Source organism: Leuresthes tenuis, unplaced genomic scaffold (assembly GCF_036924035.1).
Source record: "Leuresthes tenuis unplaced genomic scaffold, fLeuTen1.0.hap1 SCAF_13, whole genome shotgun sequence".
NCBI classification, from domain to species: Eukaryota; Metazoa; Chordata; class Actinopteri; order Atheriniformes; family Atherinopsidae; genus Leuresthes; species Leuresthes tenuis.
Genome location: NW_027325367.1, coordinates 2,200,892 through 2,222,427, shown reverse-complemented (window position 1 = coordinate 2,222,427; position 21,536 = coordinate 2,200,892). Strand labels below are relative to the sequence as shown.

General features: G+C 44.3%; 1 protein-coding gene across 2 annotated transcripts in view; it reads left to right on the top strand.

Moving 5' to 3' along the window:
* The window catches only part of senp6a (SUMO specific peptidase 6a), a 37,506-nt gene that overhangs the window by 6,379 nt on the left and 9,591 nt on the right, over nt 1-21,536 (top strand). For both annotated transcript variants that reach the window (XM_072361737.1, XM_072361738.1), the window contains 9 exons: nt 3,052-3,158; nt 4,423-4,575; nt 8,045-8,115; nt 9,508-9,602; nt 13,080-13,458; nt 16,518-16,762; nt 16,844-16,984; nt 19,812-19,845; nt 19,934-20,119. In XM_072361737.1, the coding sequence (XP_072217838.1) occupies nt 3,052-3,158; nt 4,423-4,575; nt 8,045-8,115; nt 9,508-9,602; nt 13,080-13,458; nt 16,518-16,762; nt 16,844-16,984; nt 19,812-19,845; nt 19,934-20,119 (1,411 nt within the window). The remainder of the gene's footprint in view (nt 1-3,051; nt 3,159-4,422; nt 4,576-8,044; nt 8,116-9,507; nt 9,603-13,079; nt 13,459-16,517; nt 16,763-16,843; nt 16,985-19,811; nt 19,846-19,933; nt 20,120-21,536) is intronic.

Below are 21,536 nucleotides of genomic sequence, written 5' to 3'. Positions count from 1 at the left end.
TTTTCATACCTTTTTACTATTCAAAGCTCATACAAAACCTTTGCCGGAGGAGCTCAGCCATTAAAAGAGTTGAGAGGAGCCAGTTGAGGTGTACCGGACACCTGATTAGGATGCCTCCTGGTCGCCTTCCTTTGGAGGGGTACCGGACACCTGATCAGGATGCCTCCTGGTCGCCTTCCTTTGGAGGTGCACCGGACACCTGATCAGGATGCCTCCTGGTGGCCTTCCTTTGGAGGTGCACCGGGCACCTGATCAGGATGCCTCCTGGTCGCCTTCCTTTGGAGGTGTACCGGGCACCTGATCAGGATGCCTCCTGGTCGCCTTCCTTTGGAGGGGCACCGGGCACCTGATCAGGATGCCTCCTGGTCGCCTTCCTTTGGAGGGGTACCGGGCACCTGATCAGGATGCCTCCTGGTCGCCTTCCTTTGGAGGGGTACCGGGCACCTGATCAGGATGCCTCCTGGTCGCCTTCCTTTGGAGGGGTACCGGGCACCTGATCAGGATGCCTCCTGGTCGCCTTCCGGAGGGGTACCGGGCACCTGATCAGGATGCCTCCTGGTCGCCTTCCTTTGGAAGTGCACTGGGCACCTGATCAGGACGCCTCCTGGTCGCCTTCCTTTGGAGGGTAACCGGGCACCTGATCAGGATGCCTCCTTGTCGCCTTCCTTTGGAGGTGTACCGGGCACCCGATCAGGATGCCTCCTGGTCGCCTTCCTTTGGAGGGGTACCGGGCACCTGATCAGGATGCCTCCTGGTCGCCTTCCTTTGGAGGTGTACCGGGCACCTGATCAGGATGCCTCCTGGTCGCCTTCCTTTGGAGGGGTACCGGGCACCTGATCAGGATGCCTCCTGGTCGCCTTCCTTTGGAGGGGCACCGGGAACCTGATCAGGATGCCTCCTGGTGGCCTTCCTTTGGAGTGGCACCGGGTACCTGATCAGGATGCCTCCTGGTCGCCTTCCTTTGGAGGGGCACGAGACACCTGATCAGGATGCCTCCTGGTCGCCTTCCTTTGGAGGTGCACCGGACACCTGATCAGGATGCCTCCTGGTCGCCTTCCTTTGGAGGGGTACCGGGCACCTGATCAGGATGCCTCCTGGTCACCTTCCTTTGGAGGTGCACCGGGCACCTGATCAGGATGCCTCCTGGTCGCCTTCCTTTGGAGGTGTACCGGGCACCTGATCAGGATGCCTCCTGGTCGCCTTCCTTTGGAGGGGTACCGGGCACCTGATCAGGACGCCTCCTGGTTGCCTTCCTTTGGAGGGGTACCGGACACCTGATCAGGACGCCTCCTGGTCGCCTTCCTTTGGAGGTGTACCGGACACCTGATCAGGATGCCTCCTGGTCGCCTTCCTTTGGAGGGGTACCGGGCACCTGATCAGGATGCCTCCTGGTCGCCTTCCTTTGGAGGGGCACCGGGCACCTGATCAGGATGCCTCCTGGTCGCCTTCCTTTGGAGGGGCACCGGGCACCTGATCAGGATGCCTCCTGGTCGCCTTCCTTTGGAGGGGCACCGGGCACCTGATCAGGATGCCTCCTGGTCGCCTTCCTTTGGAGGGGCACCGGGCACCTGATCAGGATGCCTCCTGGTCGCCTTCCTTTGGAGGGGCACCGGGCACCTGATCAGGATGCCTCCTGGTCGCCTTCCTTTGGAGGGGCACCGGGCACCTGATCAGGATGCCTCCTGGTCGCCTTCCTTTGGAGGGGCACCGGGCACCTGATCAGGATGCCTCCTGGTCGCCTTCCTTTGGAGGGGTACCGGGCACCTGATCAGGATGCCTCCTGGTCGCCTTCCTTTGGAGGGGTACCGGGCACCTGATCAGGATGCCTCCTGGTCGCCTTCCTTTGGAGGGGTACCGGTCACCTGATCAAGATGCCTCCTGGTCGCCTTCCTTTGGAGGGGCACCGGGCACCTGATCAGGATGCCTCCTGGTCGCCTTCCTTTGGAGGTGTACCGGACACCTGATCAGGATGCCTCCTGGTCGCCTTCCTTTGGAGGGGCACCTGATCAGGATGCCTCCTGGTCGCCTTCCTTTGGAGGGGCACCTGATCAGGATGCCTCCTGGTCGCCTTCCTTTGGAGGGGCACCTGATCAGGATGCCTCCTGGTCGCCTTCCTTTGGAGGGGCACCTGATCAGGATGCCTCCTGGTCACCTTCCTTTGGAGGGGCACCTGATCAGGATGCCTCCTGGTCGCCTTCCTTTGGAGGTGTACCGGGCACCTGATCAGGATGCCTCCTGGTCGCCTTCCTTTGGTGGGGTACCGGGCCCTTTGGGAAACGTCTCTCTCAGCTGTCTGAAGTGGGACTGACTCCTTCCCCCGTTATCTTGCAACAGCTGTTGCACACTGAGCCCTTCACTGAGTCCAGCTTTCGCTGCTTTTCTTGTATTTGGTTGATTTTGCAAAAGCTGCCGAGATGCATTCTTGCTCAATCCGGCTGCAGCGGTGGTTCGGGGGATTTTAGCCGGGTGATGATCTCGTATCCCTTATTTTTAAATTATAAATGTGTTAAATTTCACACGTTTTTTGCACACTGTGCAAATAGGTTGCGTTCGGTCCGGGGAAAAAACCTGAAATATGCCCAAATAGCCCATTTATCATTATTTTTTTGGCACTAAATTGCTGTGGGCGATGTCACCGCCCTCTCAGGCGATCGGATCAATCATCAGCGATCGAATGATCTGAAGACGGCGCCGATTTCCCATCCCGAGACGTTAAGCTGCCGTTTCATTCCAACACAACAGGGAACATCGTGAGGCTAAAACCATAAGACTTTAATGGCTGAGACACATTCGTCTCCAGGTTTCCATGGTGACGTTAATATTGTGACCGCAGCAGATCTTTCAGGGCAGTTTCTGTCAGAATGAACGGTCTTAAGTTTAAAGTTTGATGGGTATCAGCGGCTGCTGCAGCGAACCTCAGGATCCCATTTAAAGCTGAGAGCTTAGACCTAAAACCAGCCCCTCACTGACCTCTCTGCATGTCTGGTTCTTGTTTGTTTCCTCTGACTGATGACTCCTCTCTTTGTTAACGTGTGTTTGCTGTGTCTCCAGTCTCCGTCTTTTAGGCACTTCGCTCCCTCCGACACCTTGAGAACGTATGAAAACCGCTCAAACAATCACATGAGACCCCTCGGCAAGCTGGCTCCCAAAAGGCTTGGGTACGAAATGTGCTTTTTATCCCTGTTTTTCCCTGAGAACGGTGCTGCTTCATGGCTGTGGGGTTATTTTAGGAGGTTTAGTGAACAATTTGATACTTAATCTGAAATCTCTGGTCGCCTTTTTGACCAAATACAAGCTTAAAGTTAATAATTTAAGTTTGCTATTAACCCTTTTTACCCTTTAAGCTTCTTTTAAGCTCATAATTTGGTTTTTCTTGCAACTTACAAGCATATATTCACCGGATTCTGACCAGAGGAGTCTGTCACCTTGTCACAAATCCACATTTAGGAGCTTTTGTTCCTCCCAGTTTAGTTTACTGGGAAATTCTGCAGATCTGTGATTAATTTTCCACATAAATCCTACATCAAATAAGTGAGTTTCACGTGTTCGGTTGGGTCAAAACAGTCAAAACACTGCAGCTGAGGAAGCCGGCAAATAATTAAATAACTAACAAATAAGAAGGGGATTTAAACAATTTGACAATTTGTCGCCTTTTTGACCAAATACAAGCTTAAAGTTAATAATTTAAGTTTGCTATTAACCCTTTTTACCCTTTAAGCTTCTTTTAAGCTCATAATTTGGTTTTTCTTGCAATTTACAAGCATATATTCACCGGATTCTGACCAGAGGAGTCTGTCACCTTGTCACAAATCCACATTTAGGAGCTTTTGTTCCTCCCAGTTTAGTTTACTGGGAAATTCTGCAGATCTATGATGAATTTTCCACATAAATCCTACATCAAAGAAGTGAGTTTCACGTGAAAAGGTGAACACTGCAGCTGAGGAAGCCGACAAATAATTAAATAACTAACAAATAAGAAGGGGATTTAAACAATTTGATGCTTAATCTGAAATCTCTGGTCGCCTTTTTGGCCAAATACAAGCTTAAAGTTAATAATTTAAGTTTGCTATTAGGCTTTAAAGTGAAATTAAGAATTTAAAAATGAATCCTGATGAGATTTAACCACCAAAGAATGAAATAAGTGCAGCTGTAGCATCTGTAATGAGTGGTAACAGGGCTGTAAGTAGACCCGCCTGGGATAGGTTCCCATGACCCCTGAACTGGAGGAAGCGGGTACAGAAAATGCTTGATGCTGACCGTTTAAGATGAGGATGAAAAACGAGAACATTTAGAGAAGTTTCCTTTAGTTTGGCGGCTCGGCACCAAGCGCCAGCAGCGGAGCTTCAGACTTCAGGTGTGTTTCTGTGTGTTTGACCCCAGTTTGACCCCAGTTTGACTTGCTGTCGCCTTCCTGTCTTACAGCGAGGTGCCGCTCACAGGACCAACATCCTCCCACATGCACAACAAAACCAACTATTTGATCCTCAGTCCTTCAAATTCACAGGGACTTGTTTTACAAGGACGCCACTTTCAGCACGCACAGGTGCCCTCGGCCCCGAGGAAGTCGGTCCAAAGGTGAGACGGGCCGAGTCTGAGCAGCAGCCCAGTTTGTTTTGGAGAAAATGTCCAGTTTCCTCAAATGTTTTAAGGACACACTGCACACCATGCTGAGATATGCCAAGTTTTCAGCTAATAGCTCTTTGGGAATCACCTTGTTGCTGCAGAAATCCTATTTTCTGTCTGTCAAACTGTGTTTTCTTTGCTGTTTTTCATAGATGCAGCTAAAGAAATGGGAACAAATGATGTGTCTAAAGTGCCTAAAGATCCAGTTTTAAATGGCTTCTTTGCTAAGTTGTCTGTTCTGTGTCGACACAACACTGGTTCATCCCTTGAGTTAGGAGCCTTTTTTCTGCCTGAATGCTTCATAGCTCAGAGTTAAGTGGCTTAACAAAGAAATGCTCAGGAACAAGGACTGAAGATGAGGGGAAAAAGCAGAAAATGTCCAAAGAAAAACTGAAAGAGCTTCAGAAAGCTGCAGAACTGTTGATCAGGACACTTTAAAGGGTTCAGAAAGCTGCAGAACTGTTGATCAGGACACTTTAAAGGTTTCAGAAAGCTGCAGAACTGTTGATCAGGACACTTTAAAGGTTTCAGAAAGCTGCAGAACTATTGATCAGGACACTTTAAAGGTTTCAGAAAGCTGCAGAACTGTTGATCAGGACACTTTAAAGGTTACAGAAAGCTGCAGAACTGTTGATCAGGACACTTTAAAGGTTACAGAAAGCTGCAGAACTGTTGATCAGGACACTTTAAAGGTTACAGAAAGCTGCAGAACTGTTGATCAGGACACTTTAAAGGTTTCAGAAAGCTGCAGAACTATTGATCAGGACACTTTAAAGGTTTCAGAAAGCTGCAGAACTGTTGATCAGGACACTTTAAAGGTTTCAGAAAGCTGCAGAACTGTTGATCAGGACACTTTAAAGGTTTCAGAAAGCTGCAGAACTGTTGATCAGGACACTTTAAAGGTTTCAGAAAGCTGCAGAACTATTGATCAGGACACTTTAAAGGTTTCAGAAAGCTGCAGAACTGTTGATCAGGACACTTTAAAGGTTTCAGAAAGCTGCAGAACTGTTGATCAGGACACTTTAAAGGTTTCAGAAAGCTGCAGAACTGTTGATCAGGACACTTTAAAGGTTACAGAAAGCTACAGAACTGTTGATCAGGACACTTTAAAGGTTTCAGAAAGCTGCAGAACTGTTGATCAGGACACTTTAAAGGTTTCAGAAAGCTGCAGAACTATTGATCAGGACACTTTAAAGGTTACAGAAAGCTGCAGAACTGTTGATCAGGACACTTTAAAGGTTTCAGAAAGCTGCAGAACTATTGATCAGGACACTTTAAAGCTTTCAGGAAGGGTTACATTTGACTCAAAACAATGTTTCTGAACCTAAATAAGTGATTTAAATCCAAACATTCATTATGTTTTACTCTGTGGACAGAAAAGAGTCCAATGTTTGACGAATCTGTGTGATTTAAACATGAGAAACTAAAGAAAAGCACAGAATTATGCTTTCGTGGGCTCAGATTCGAGTCATTCGGCCACATTAGTGAGTTGTTTTTCATTTTCCAGCAGCCTCCATCTGAGGGAAAGACTTTGATCCGGCCACATCACCTGAGTGAATCTTTAACAGACTGCAGCACATTCTGCTGTGTTCCTGGTTTCTTTTCTTTAACATGTTTAAAACCGTTATCTGCTGCCCTGCAGCACGGTTTGGGTCAGGTTCTGACAGCAATCAGAGCTCTTTTTGTTTGGATAATCTGAAGATTCTTCATTTTGGGAACAGCTGCTCGAACCGGGGCTGCAGAACCGCAGATGTTGCTCCATGTTGGACAAAAAAACCCTGAAGCCTGTGTCCTGCTCCAGAGATATTTGCTTCGTCATTAGTGCACAATCGTGCCTGTTTTAAAACTGGACCGGGTCCGGCACCCGGGCTGGTGCTAAACTGTCGGCCATGTTTAGTTTGAGCTCCTCTGTCGGCCTTTTGGAGCAGCTGTCCGTCAGGATCTTACCAGCTGCTCCGGTACTTTAGTCTCTCTTTAAAACTGTTGTTGATTATTGTAAAAGCATCTTTAAAAAGTCAGTCAGACACCTGCAGCTCATCCAGAACTCAGCTGCTGGAGTCCTACTGAGACCAAAGAAGTGGACCAGATCAGTCCAGCTGTGAGGTCTTTCCACCGGCTGCCGGTCCATCAGAGGATAGACTTTAAGGTTCTGATGCCGGTCCATCAGAGGATAGACTTTAAAGTTCTGATGCCGGTCCATCAGAGGATAGACTTTAAGGTTCTGATGCCGGTCCATCAGAGGATAGACTTTAAGGTTCTGATGCTGGTCCATCAGAGGATAGACTTTAAAGTTCTGATGCCGGTCCATCAGAGGATAGACTTTAAAGTTCTGATGCCGGTCCATCAGAGGATAGACTTTAAAGTTCTGATGCCGGTCCATCAGAGGATAGACTTTAAAGTTCTGATGCCGGTCCATCAGAGGATAGACTTTAAAGTTCTGATGCCGGTCCATCAGAGGATAGACTTTAAAGTTCTGCTGCCGGTCCATCAGAGGATAGACTTTAAAGTTCTGATGCCGGTCCATCAGAGGATAGACTTTAAAGTTCTGATGCCGGTCCATCAGAGGATAGACTTTAAAGTTCTGATGCCGGTCCATCAGAGGATAGACTTTAAAGTTCTGATGCCGGTCCATCAGAGGATAGACTTTAAAATTCTGATGCCGGTCCATCAGAGGATAGACTTTAAAGTTCTGATGCCGGTCCATCAGAGGATAGACTTTAAAGTTCTGATGCCGGTCCATCAGAGGATAGACTTTAAGGTTCTGATGCCGGTCCATCAGAGGATAGACTTTAAAGCTCTGATGCTGGTCCATCAGAGGATAGACTTTAAAGTTCTGATCCTGGTCCATCAGAGGATAGACTTTAAGGTTCTGATGCTGGTCCATCAGAGGATAGACTTTAAAGTTCTGATGCTGGTCTATAAAGCTCTGAATGGTCCAAAATACATCAGTGACCTCCTGACCCACTATGAACCTCCCAGACCCCTCAGGTCATCTGGATCCGGTTCTTTATCAGTTCCCAGAGTCAGAACCAGACCTGGAGAAGCTGCATTCAGCTTCTATGCTCCACATGTCTGGAACAAACTCCCAGAAAGCCTCAGATCAGCTGAAACTCTCAGGATTTAAGTCCAGTTCCATCTGTTTTCAGCTGCATTTGAATAAGCTTGAGTTTCAAAACGGAATCATATTTTAACTCCTGATTTTATCTATTCTTCTTATTTCTTTCTTTTGTTTAAATGTTAAATCCTGCTTTTTATTTCCTCTGTTTTAATGTCTCAGTGAAGCACTTTGAATCACCTTGTTGTTGAATTGCTCTATAAAATAAACTCGCCTTGCCTTAAAGCGCTGACCCAGTTTAGTGAAAGTCAGACTGTTGGATGAGCTTCTCTGATCAAAGCTTCCTTTCCTTTTCTCCCGCTGCAGAAGCGACTTCTCCACCACTCCACAGGCTGTAGAAGTGGACAGCATCATCCTCACCTGCCCAGAGATTCCAGGTAGAGTTGGAGCCGGACTTCTCAAAGTCATTCTGAGGTGTCGTGGGGCTCATTTTGGAGGGAAAGAATGCGGTTGGTTCAGAAGTTATTAACAGACTAGAACATAGGTGTCAAACTCTGGCCCGCGAAGCAATTTCAAATTAATATTAGAGCTGTCCGCCAGTATTATACGGCTGTAACCCCGCATTCACCGCTTATACTACAAATCCCATAATGCTTTGCGGTTGTTTTGGCGCGTCAATTAGAACAGAGGCAGAAACGCCCGCTCCTCTGAGTCAGTAGCATCTATGCTAGCGGTCTTCTTGTGCCCCCCGCCTCTCCCCCAGACCACACTTCGACCTCAAACCACAGCTGTCACTGTTACCTACCAAAAAATGGCCAAAAAAAGGCAGAAAATAGAACTTTTCTGGACAGGTGGGAGACAGAATATCTGTTTATGTAAAATACAGACCTGTTTGTCTTGTTTGTGGAGCCAACGCGTCAGTAACTAAGGAGTAACTAAGGAGTAACTAAGGAGTAACTAAGGAGTAACTAAGGAGTAACTAAGGAGTAACTAAGGAGTAACTAAGGAGTAACTAAGGAGTAACTAAGGAGAAACTAAGGAGAAACTAAGGAGAAACTAAGGAGAAACTAAGGAGAAACTAAGGAGAAACTAAGGAGTAACTAAGGAGTAACTAAGGAGTAACTAAGGAGTAACTAAGGAGTAACTAAGGAGTAACTAAGGAGTAACTAAGGAGTAACTAAGGAGTAACTAAGGAGTAACTAAGGAGTAACTAAGGAGTAACTAAGGAGTAACTAAGGAGTAACTAAGGAGAAACTAAGGAGAAACTAAGGAGAAACTAAGGAGAAACTAAGGAGAAACTAAGGATATAATATTAGCCGACACTATGAAACGAAACACCAGGACAAATATAAGGACCTGGACACAGCTCAAAGGAGCCAGAAAGTAAAGGAGATGAAAAGAGGTTTATGTTATTTTATTTTCACATTTATTAGCCTGTGAAAGAAGCTAATTTTGACATAAATCAGAAGGCTGCAAACAGAAAGGAGGCATTCAATTTTCATTTTAATTTAATTTAATATGCCATTGATATGTTTTTATTATTATTAGCAACTCAATTTCGCAGCCTGGACTTTAAGGTTATAGAAGCCTTGCTGGTTCAGTATTCATTGTTAAATCAAAACTTGTTTGGTTCCATATTAAAAGGTTAATTAGTTCAACCTCGGCCCGCGGCTTTGTTCAATTTAACATTTTGGCAGAAAAGAGTCCAATGTCCAACAAATCTGTGTGATTTCAAACTTTATTCCAAACCTCCCAAAGAATCACAATCTTTCTCTCAGAAGTTCAAGCTGGTAAACTTTCCCTCTGTGTTTGATGGCTGAATCTTTCAGAGGCAGAGACCCTGAACATTAAACGCCGCGTCCTGCAGAAGAGGAAACCGTTGGAGGATGTCTGCAGCTTTTCATCGCAGGCCAAAGCCACAGAGGTAATACTAGCACAGAGTTCACCTCACTGACTTTCAGCTTTTTACCCTTTTTAAAGCTTCTTTTAGCTCATAATTTGGTTTTATTTACAATTTACAAGCATATATTCACCAGATTCTGACCAGAGGAGTCTGTCACCTTGTCACAAATCCACATTTAGGAGCTTTTGTTCCTCCCAGTTCAGTTTACTGGGAAATTCTGCTGATCTATGATGAATTTTCCACATAAATCCTACATCAAAGAAGTGAGTTTCACGTGTTCGGTTGGGTCAAAACAGTCAAAACACTGCAGCTGAGGAAATAAATAAATAAATAATGAAATTAAATAATGAAATAACTAACAAATAAGAAGGGGATTTAAACAATTTGATGCTTAATCTGAAATCTCTGGTCGCCTTTTTGGCCAAATACAAGCTTAAAGTTAATAATTTAAGTTTTCTATTAGGCTTTAAAGTGAAATTAAGCATTTAAAAATGAATCCTGATGAGATTTAACCACCAAAGAATGAAATAAGTGCAGCTGTAGCATCTGTAATGAGTGGTAACAGGGCTGTAAGTAGACAAATAATTAAATAACTCCTTTAATTTACCTTCAACGATGAGCTGCAGCTCTTTTTAATCAGCTTCTGAGCCAAATGAATCAGAGAAAACAGCAGCTGAAGCTTCTGCTCGACCATTTTAATTATTTATTTTACTTTACATAACAACATTAATATTAAACTAAAGCCTGGAACAGAATTATTAACATGAAACACGTGTTCGGGCTGTAATTTCCTGTAATTTACACGTGTTCAACCCTTCTCTGGACCTTTTCTCGCTCAGTTTTAACAGATAAAGTCTGTTTTTTGGAGGATTGTTCAGGAAAATATGTTTATTTTTGCTACATGTGAGTTAAAGGACGAGTTAAAACATGAACTATCTTCTTTTTCGGTTTTAATTGTAAATAATTTCCAATATGAATGAATTAATAAATAGATAAATACAGAATTTGATTTAAAAAAGTTACTTTTATCATACTTTTGGACAGAAATTGGCATTATTTGCACTTTTCAGTGAGTTTTGTGTGAGTTTTGCTCGTTTATCACAAATTTTTCTTTCCATATTTGAAACTGTCTCAACTTTTTCGGTTTTAATTGTAAATAATTTCCAATATGAATGAATTAATAAGTAGATAAATACAGAATTTGATTTAAAAAAGTTACTTTTATCATACTTTTGGACAGAAATTGGCATTATTTGCACTTTTCAGTGAGTTTTGCTCGTTTATCATTAATTTTTATCCTGAAAACGTGAGAAAAACAGATTTTTCTTTTACAATAATGTCTGATTTCAGTGAGAAACTTAACTTGAAACAGATAATAGCCCAGGAAAATGTTTCTTTTTGCTACATGTGAGTTAAACGACGAGTTAAAACATGAATTATCTTCAGTTCAGAGCGTCTTTAATTAAATAAAAGTCCGTATAAGTGAGCTATTTCTACTATTAGTTGCTTTTCTTTCCATATTTGAAACCGTCCAAACTTTTTCGGTTTTAATTGTAAATCATTTCCAATATGAATGAATTAATAAGTAGATAAATACAGAATTTGATTAAAAAAAAAAAGGCATTATTTGCACTTTTCAGTGAGTTTTGCTCGTTTATCATTAATTTTTATCCTGAAAACTTGTCAAAAACAGATTTTCTTTCACAATAATGTCTGATTTCAGTGAGAAACTTAACTTTGAAACGGATAATAGCCCAGGAAAATGTTTCTTTTTGCTACATGTGAGTTAAAGGACGAGTTAAAACATGAATTATCTTCAGTTCAAGGCGTCTTTAATTAAATAAAAGTCCGTATAAGTGAGCTATTTCTACTATTGGTTGCTTTTCTTTCCATATTTGAAACTGTCCAAACTTTTTCGGTTTTAATTGTAAATAATTTACAATATAAAGGAATTAATAAGTAGATAAATACAGAATTTGATTAAAAAAAGTTACTTTTATCATACTTTTGGACAGAAATTGGCATTATTTGCACTTTTCAGTGAGTTTTGCTCGTTTATCATTAATTTTTATCCTGAAAACGTGTCAAAAACAGATTTTTCTTTCACAATGTCTTATTTCAGTGAGAAACTTACTTTTGGACAGAAATTGGCATTATTTGCACTTTTCAGTGAGTTTTGCTCCTTTATCATTAATTTTTATCCTGAAAACGTGACGAAAACAGATTTTTCTTTCACAATAATGTCTGATTTCAGTGAGAAACTGAACTTTGAAACGGATAATAGCCCAGGAAAATGTTTCTTTTTGCTACATGTGAGTTAAACGACGAGTTAAAACATGAATTATCTTCAGTTCAGAGCGTCTTTAATTAAATAAAAGTCCGTATAAGTGAGCTATTTCTACTATTAGTTGCTTTTCTTTCCATATTTGAAACTGTCCAAACTTTTTCGGTTTTAATTGTAAATAATTTCCAATATAAATTAATTAATAAGTAGATAAATACAGAATTTGATTAAAAAAAGTTACTTTTATCATACTTTTGAACAGAAATTGGCATTATTTGCACTTTTCAGTGAGTTTTGCTCGTTTATCATTAATTTTTCTTTCCATATTTGAAACTGTCCAAACTTTTTCGGTTTTAATTGTAAATAATTTCCAATATGAATAAATTAATAAGTAGATAAATACAGAATTTGATTTAAAAAATGCATTATTTGCACTTTTCAGTGAGTTTTGCTGGTTTATTATTAATTTTTCTTTCCATATTTGAAACTGTCCAAACTTTTTCGGTTTTAATTGTAAATAATTTACAATATAAAGGAATTAATAAGTAGATAAATACAGAATTTGATTAAAAAAAGTTACTTTTATCATACTTTTGGACAGAAATTGGCATTATTTGCACTTTTCAGTGAGTTTTGCTCCTTTATCATTAATTTTTATCCTGAAAACCTGACAAAAACAGATTTTTCTTTCACAATGATGTCTGATTTCAGTGAGAAACTTACTTTTGGACAGAAATTGGCATTATTTGCACTTTTCAGTGAGTTTAGCTCCTTTATCATTAATTTTTATCCTGAAAACTTGTCAAAAACAGATTTTTCTTTCATAATAATGTCTGATTTCAGTGAGAAACTTACTTTTGGACAGAAATTGGCATTATTTGCACTTTTCAGTGAGTTTTGCTTGTTTATCATAAATTTTTATCCTGAAAACTTGTCAAAAACAGATTTTTCTTTCATAATAATGTCTGATTTCAGTGAGAAACTTACTTTTGGACAGAAATTGGCATTATTTGCACTTTTCAGTGAGTTTTGCTCCTTTATCATTAATTTTTATCCTGAAAATGTGTCAAAAACAGATTTTTCTTTCACAATAATGTCTGATTTCAGTGAGAAACTGAACTTTGAAACGGCTCTCCAGATGCTAATGAAAGCAGGACATTCCTCAGCCGTGGACTCGTCTAAATGCTGCGTTATTTCACCTTTTCCTTTGGCAGCTTCTCTGGCCGACCGTCTACCACAAGGTGTGCCTGAAGTGCAACAAGCCGAGCGAGGACAGCAGCAAGTGTCAGAACTGTGGCAGCAGCGTAGCGCCGTCCACGTCCTCGGCCCCGACCCCCAGACCCCCAATCAGACCCCAACCCTCCCCCGGACCAAACAGCCTCCAGCAGAACTTTTACAAACCGGGCACGGCGGTGAGGGCGAGCTACGAGGAAACGGCGCCCATACCGATCGCCACCACCAGGGGGACGCTGCTGCCTCTGAACAACGGCAGGTCGGCTCTGGCGGCCGGGATGTCGAGCTGCTGCGGGGCGAAGACGCCCGCCAAAGGGAAGAGGGCCACGGCGGCGCAGCAGCACAAGCTCAACGACCCCAGTGAGTGAAAAGAAAGACAACATTTAGGCCTTTTCTGCTGCAGCAAAGTGGAGAAAAGACACTTCAGCGCCTGTTTAGGGCGGGGTATCAATCAGAATGTTTCTATGGCGATACCTTCGGTTCAATACCTTTTTCTATACCAATTTTATTATATTAATTCTAACAAAAAGGAAATAACAGCACAAATCTTCAGTTTTATTGTTCCAATCCAAGCAGTTATCTTACAGAAAACAGTTCCCCCCCGAACACCAGACGCCATTTGGACGTTGGTTTTTGGGTCGGTCCGTCATAGTCTGGATTTAGTCCAGAAATAATAATAGAAAATTACAACTTTTCACTTTCCAACCACATGAAGACGTTGTTTGGATGTCTTTTCAATGTCTTTTCAGCTAATTTCTGCTGGTCAGGGTGCAAACAGGTTGCCAGGTTGGTGTCTAACACCATCCTCCACACTGAGGATGCTTTTCACTCAGCAGATTTCCTTCAGAAACGTCAACATCTGCTTTCTGCTCGTATTAAGCTGCAGAAACATTAAGATTTCTGCCAGATTTCGCTGAACGTTACCTGTTATAATGCCACACACTGCGCCGTCCTCGGTGCTCTTAGAGTCCAGTGGTGGAGATTTTGAACTATGTTAATGCTGAGAGGAGGATGGCTCCGGTCCGACCTTCTTCCAGTCAAACACGGAGCAACTTTCTGCTCTTAAATTGATTTTGTGCAGGTCAAATAGTTAATTAAATTAGTCGTGTTGCTGCCTTATCAGCGCTGACTTTTTGGCAGATGTTGGCATCAGTCTTGGTGAAATGGAGCCACGCTTTAGACCTCGGAGGCATCGTTTAACCGGTTCGATGACACGCAAACACCTACAGTTCCCAACGCAGATGCATGTGAACCCGTCAGTGGGCGTAACCACGTTTCCCTGCAGGCAGCAAAGTGTAATGTTCCATCCATCCATCCGTCGTCTGCACCTTATCCGTGGATCGTGGGGGCAGCAGCTTTAACAGAGAAACCCAGACGTCTCTTTCCCCGGCCACTTCCTCCGGCTCTTTCTCCGGCTCTTTCTCCGGCTCTTTCTCCGGCTCTTTCTCCGGCTCTTTCTCCGGCTCTTTCTCCGGCTCTTTCTCCGGCTCTTTCTCCGGCTCTTTCTCCGGCTCTTTCTCCGGCTCTTTCTCCGGCTCTTTCTCCGGCTCTTTCTCCATCTCTTTCTCCATCTCTTTCTCCGGCTCTTTCTCCGGCTCTTTCTCCGGCTCTTTCTCCAGCTCTTTCTCCAGCTCTTTCTCCAGCTCTTTCTCCAGCTCTTTCTCCAGCTCTTTCTCCAGCTCTTTCTCCAGCTCTTTCTCCAGCTCTTTCTCCAGCTCTTTCTCCAGCTCTTTCTCCGGCTCTTTCTCCAGCTCTTTCTCCAGCTCTTTCTCCGGCTCTTTCTCCGGCTCTTTCTCCGGCTCTTTCTCCAACTCCTTCTCCAACTCTTCCTCCAACTCTTCCTCCAACTCTTCCTCCAACTCTTCCTCCAACTCTTCCTCCAACTCTTCCTCCGGCTCTTTCTCCGGCTCTTTCTCCGGCTCTTTCTCCAGCTCTTTCGGGGGGACCCCAAGGCGTTCCCAGGCCAACCAAGAGACATAGTCTCCCCAAAGTGTCCTGGGTCTCCCCCGGGTCTGCAGACGCTGCACCGATCCGCTCCATTCGTCCCTCACTGTGAACAAGACCCCGAGATACTTGAACTCCTCCACTTGGGGAAGGATCTCATTCCCGACCCGGAGAGAGCATCCCACCCTTTTTCAGCTGGGGACCATAGTCTCGGATTTGGAGGAGCTGATTCTCGGGAATCAACGTTAATACGGCCAATCGAGGGCGGCACGATGAGCTCTAGATTGAGTGATTAACCTCTGGGCACCGAAAGACGAGGCATGTTTTGATACCGAAGCATTTCGGTGCCTTAAAAGAACCGAAGTTTGGTCCCCGGCCCTGTTCCTCACTGAGTTTCACTGTGGTCCAGAATGTTCTGTAATTATTCCACCAGTTTCCCAACAGAACCTCAAAAACCAAACTAAATCACAGCAGTGCGTCATCTTCCAAATGTTTAAACTCCAGGAGCTGAACCAGTTCAGTCTCCTTCATCCATTGTTGGGATGAAACTGACTAAACGCTGGGTTTCCAGGCTTGTTCTGGTATGAATTAAAACTTCAGTATTTACCAGAACGAAGCCAAACGTATGTCTAAGTGCATGAAAAGCAGGCAGCTGGGCTTCCTTTACTCGGTTCTTCAGGATGTTCCACGTGAGTTTGACAGTGAGTTAATATTTAAGCCATCGGTCAAGGTCCATGTTGTAAGTGCAGCTGAATTTATGGCACTTTGAGGGTGATTCTGTCAGATGAATGTAGGAAATCTGGATTTTATTCCGTCTGGAAATGCTTTAATTGATCTTATCTGACAACTGGGGAATGAGAGCAGCTTTAATGGGACTTAAGTGGTGTTAATATACACCTAAACGTCTGTTTTTTTTACAAAAATATGGAACTTTGGAGCATTTATAGAGAACTTAGGAGCATTTAAGCCTTGTGATTGAATCCCAGGTTGTCTTGGACCTGAAAAGCTGAAGTTTGTACAGTTTTGATCAGATTCTGACTTTAGTATTTGAGTTTGAGGGAACCTCAGAGGCTCGACCTGAGGAGCAGACTCATGTAAAGGTCTGTGAACGCTCAGTTCGGGTGTTTTATTTAGCCCGAAACTCTCTTGAATAATGGATGAAAACCTCCTCAAGAACCAAACAAATCAGCCTTTTAGTTTCCTTTAATTTAGGCTCATGACCCGAGAGAATGACCCATCTGAAGCAACTTTAGCTGAAGCTTGCTGAGGGAAAGTAACGTTCTGACACGTTCTAAACATCTTATTTAACTCAGCTGCAAGTTCCAGGATATTCATTTTAATATCTTTATTTGTTAATCGTTATGTTTTGATGAAACTGTCACAGAAACTGTGTGAAACGGGGGAATCTTAGATGTGGAGATATGGAGGTAAAGAGCTAAAGTTCCAGTGAAAGAACCGCGTTTTTGGCTTTTCAGTTGTCCTGTCCAGTGATGATGAGGAAGAGGAAGAGGCGGACAACGCCAGCACGGGAAGCGTCAACCGACTGGACAGCGTTTCCCCCCGACCGGCCGACTCGGCTCACTCCTCCCCGGCGCCGTCTGGAGGCAGGGTGGAGGCGGCGGTGAAGAGCGCCGGAGAGCTGGAGGAGCCCAACAACGACTTCTTTGAAGATGTCAACACGAAGATCACGATACCAAGGAGAGCCCGCATGAAAGATCAGGTGAGAAAAGGAAAGTCACTGGAACCAAACGAGTCCGACGTATGATTTAAAAACCCTCACACGCTTTATGTCTTCTTCCAGTTTGGGAATCAACCTGCTGAGCAGTTTATGCCGAGGACAAAGAAGCCCAAAGTCACATTCAACAAGTGTGACAGCATCATCCTGGAGTGTCGGAGCGTGAGAATCGGGACTCTGCGCAGGATGGTGACGAAGCCCGTCATCGTGAGTCGTCTTATGTTTCTGTATTTATCAGACGCTTTTATCCAAAGCGACTTACAAATGAAGATATAACAGCTTTATAAAAAGCTAACAATAAGCTACATAGAAGGAACCCAGGAGTCCGACTCTGTCAGAGGGGACAGAGCAGAGATAGGGTGCAGGCATAGAAGGAAGTGCAGAAAGATAAAGTGCAGAGATAGAGGGGGGAGGGAAGTACAAGGTAAGTGCTGGGATAGGAGATGCTCTCTGAAGAGCTGGGTTTTCAGGAGCTTCTTGAAGATAGACAGGGACGCCCCTGTTCTGGTAGCGCTCGGTAGGTCATTCCACCATCGTGGGACGACACATGAACAGAGTTTGGATTGTCTTAGGCGTGGTGTAGGAGCTGCTAGACGACAATCCTGGGACCAACGGAGGGACCCAGTTGGGACAGAAGCCTTTGCAAGAGCATTCAAGTAGATGGAGCCGTTCCATTAAGCTCTTTGTAGCTAACATCAGGGACTTGGATCTGATGCGGGCGGCTAAGGGCAGCCAGAGGAGCTCAATGAACAGAGGGGGGGCGTGTTCTTTTAGGCTGATCCAAGACCAGACACACCGCCGCGTTCTGGACCATCTGCAGAGGTTTCACAGGCTGGAGACCAGTTAGGAAACCAGTTAGGAAACCAGTTAGGAAACCAGTTAGGAGACCAGTTAGGAGACCAGTTAGGAGACCAGTTAGGAAACCAGTTAGGAGACCAGTTAGGAGACCAGTTAGGAGACTAGTTAGGAGACCAGTTAGGAGACCAGTTAGGAGACCAGTTAGGAGACTAGTTAGGAGACTAGTTAGGAGACCAGTTAGGAGACCAGTTAGGAGACTAGTTAGGAGACTAGTTAGGAGACTAGTTAGGAGACTAGTTAGGAAACCAGTTAGGAAACCAGTTAGGAAACCAGTTAGGAAACCAGTTAGGAGACCAGTTAGGAGACTAGCTAGGAGACCAGTTAGGAGACTAGTTAGGAGACTAGTTAGGAGACCAGTTAGGAGAGCTTTGCTGTAGTGAAGGGGGGAGATGACCATGGCCTGCACCAGGAGCTGGGGGGCATGTTGGGTCAGGTATGGTCTGATCTTTCTTATGTTTAGTAATGCAAAGCGGCACGAATGAGCAACCGAGGTAACGGGATCTTTGAAGGTCAGTTGGTCATCAATCATGACACCCAGGTTTCCAGCTGCCTTTGCTGGAGCAAGAGATTCAGTTTGGATGCAGATGCTGTGGTGTTTGGTTGGTTTGGCTGGGAAGACCAGCAGCTCAGCTTTAGGGAGGTTAAGTTGGAGGTGATGGGCTTTCATTCATGTCTTGTTTCTCACAGAGTGGACAAGCATCACATTTCATCTGTAACGTCATACTTTTGGGGCTGCAGCGATACACTAATCTCACGATACGATTTTATACGATTCAACACACATCATTGTATAATGTGACACTCCCTCGGCATTGTTTGGATTGTCTTAGGCGTGGTGTAGGAGCTGCTAGACGACAATCCTGGGACCAACGGAGGGACCCAGTTGGGACAGAAGCCTTTGCAAGAGCATTCAAGTAGATGGAGCCGTTCCATTAAGCTCTTTGTAGCTAACATCAGGGACTTGGATCTGATGCGGGCGGCTAAGGGCAGCCAGAGGAGCTCAATGAACAGAGGGGGGGCGTGTTCTTTTAGGCTGATCCAAGACCAGACACACCGCCGCGTTCTGGACCATCTGCAGAGGTTTCACAGGCTGGAGACCAGTTAGGAAACCAGTTAGGAAACCAGTTAGGAAACCAGTTAGGAGACCAGTTAGGAGACCAGTTAGGAGACCAGTTAGGAAACCAGTTAGGAGACCAGTTAGGAGACCAGTTAGGAGACTAGTTAGGAGACCAGTTAGGAGACCAGTTAGGAGACCAGTTAGGAGACTAGTTAGGAGACTAGTTAGGAAACCAGTTAGGAGACCAGTTAGGAGACTAGTTAGGAGACTAGTTAGGAGACTAGTTAGGAGACTAGTTAGGAGACTAGTTAGGAAACCAGTTAGGAAACCAGTTAGGAAACCAGTTAGGAGACCAGTTAGGAGACTAGCTAGGAGACCAGTTAGGAGACTAGTTAGGAGACTAGTTAGGAGACCAGTTAGGAGAGCTTTGCTGTAGTGAAGGGGGGAGATGACCATGGCCTGCACCAGGAGCTGGGGGGCATGTTGGGTCAGGTATGGTCTGATCTTTCTTATGTTTAGTAATGCAAAGCGGCACGAATGAGCAACCGAGGTAACGGGATCTTTGAAGGTCAGTTGGTCATCAATCATGACACCCAGGTTTCCAGCTGCCTTTGCTGGAGCAAGAGATTCAGTTTGGATGCAGATGCTGTGGTGTTTGGTTGGTTTGGCTGGGAAGACCAGCAGCTCAGCTTTAGGGAGGTTAAGTTGGAGGTGATGGGCTTTCATTCATGTCTTGTTTCTCACAGAGTGGACAAGCATCACATTTCATCTGTAACGTCATACTTTTGGGGCTGCAGCGATACACTAATCTCACGATACGATTTTATACGATTCAACACACATCATTGTATAATGTGACACCCCCTCGGCATTGTTTTGTATTACATTAATGATCTGTGTTTATCACTAATTGTAACGTCTGACTTGTCAATAAAGTTTGCTAAAAATGAATAAATAAAAGATACTCGCGGCTGAAACATCGATACTTTATCGATACTCAAAATATCGATATGTATCGATACTTAAAATATCGATATATATCGCGGTATCGATAAAATCGCTCAGCCCCAGTTTCATGGAAAAAAATGACTTACTTACTGCTCTCTTTTGTCTTCTCAGTTCTCCATCGACCGCATTCTTCTGGAAACTGAAGGTATGAATCAGTCGAGCGTGACGGTAGTCATGGCGACCGTCTGCTGCGATGACAAAGCCTGACTTTTTTTTTTCTTCTTCTTCTTCAGGTCCAGAGATCGGCAGCATGGAGAAGGTCTGCCTTCAGACGTCGGAGCTGATCAGCTGCGAGTGGTGCAGCGTCCGGAAACTTCCCGTCTTGTTTTTCCAGACGACGCCGCGTGAGTGCGACCGGCTTCGCTCGGACCTGGACATGTCCAGGGAGAAAGGACAGTGGTACGACTGCGCCGGAGACCGTGAGTACAAAACCTAAGATGCACACGTGAGGGAGAGCTGTAAACCTCACTCACAGGTTATCACAAAGTTTTCAGACTGTTAGTCAAGCCTGGAAGTGTCTCATATCCCCTGATTGGATTAAATTTGACTTTTTAAGCTGTAAATCATCATTTCGGGACTTTTTCTCCCCCGCTGAGGACTTTTGCAATTAGGGCCGATCTGGATTCCGAAGGCGGGAAAAAAGGCGGGAAAAAAGGCGGGGGAAAAAGGCGGGAAAAAAGGCGAAAAAAAGTGAGGAAAAAGCGGAAAACGGTAGAGCGCAAACACAAAGAAACACAAAGAGCCCAGAGTACGATCCATGGTGAAAGAGGGAACCGATCTATGGATGGATTATTATATATATCTGCTAGTTGCTATACATATAAGCCCCGCCCCTTTGGCTGCTTCCGGCGGCAGAAGAAGTAGAAGCGGCGGGTTGTGAGCCCCCGGTAAATTTGACCTTTTAAGCTGTAAATCATCATTTCGGGACTTTTTCTCCCCCGCTGAGGACCTCTGAACTGCCTCCAATGACTTGTCAGACTCGTGCGTGGTTGAAACGCCTCAAACGCAGACATGTTTTGGCGTATTTGACCAATCGGATCATTCTGGGCCTTTCGGGATGAGCTCAAAGACAAAAATGAGCAAAAAATAATCACCTGTTTTCTGATGAAAGGTGGAAGAAATTCAAATTTAAATGATGAAAACATGTGAAAGTTAACAACAGAACAAGCGATAAAACATCACATGATTGGATTCCTTTTATCTTTTCAGAAAAGTGGTCTCAGCTGATTAAGTGAAATAATTCCCAATAATTTGATTGGGAATTGGCTCATTTGATCATTTTTAGTTTGCAGCAAAGCAACATTTGGCTGAAAATGACGAAATACAAACCTGTTATTCTAGTCTTAGTCTTTTCATCTTATCTGGGTTCTGGTTCCAGTCGCTTTGGAGCGAGTTTCCTCCACATTCAGTCCCTTTCTTCACCTCAGAACAGGGGTCGGGAACCTTTTTGACTAAGAAAATTTGGAAATTTATTTCAATGAGAGCCATATAATATATTTTAAAAGTGAATTCAACTAAATGTCAGTATAATAAGCCTCTGAATTTATTAGCATATTATATTAGCATATATTAGCATATTATTTATTAGCATACTCGCCATCTGTGAATGGTTTTCCGTTCCTCACTATTGCTAAAGATCCAGCAAAGCTAGCAGAATTTGTTGCTAGCAGAGTTGCTGCTGGCTAGCTTGTATCCTGCTCAGTAGCTCTAGCTTGTACCCTGCTCAGTAGCTCTAGCTTGTACCCTGCTCAGTAGCTCTAGCTTGTACCCTGCTCAGTAGCTCTAGCTTGTACCCTGCTCAGTAGCTCTAGCTTGTTCCCTGCTCAGTAGCTCTAG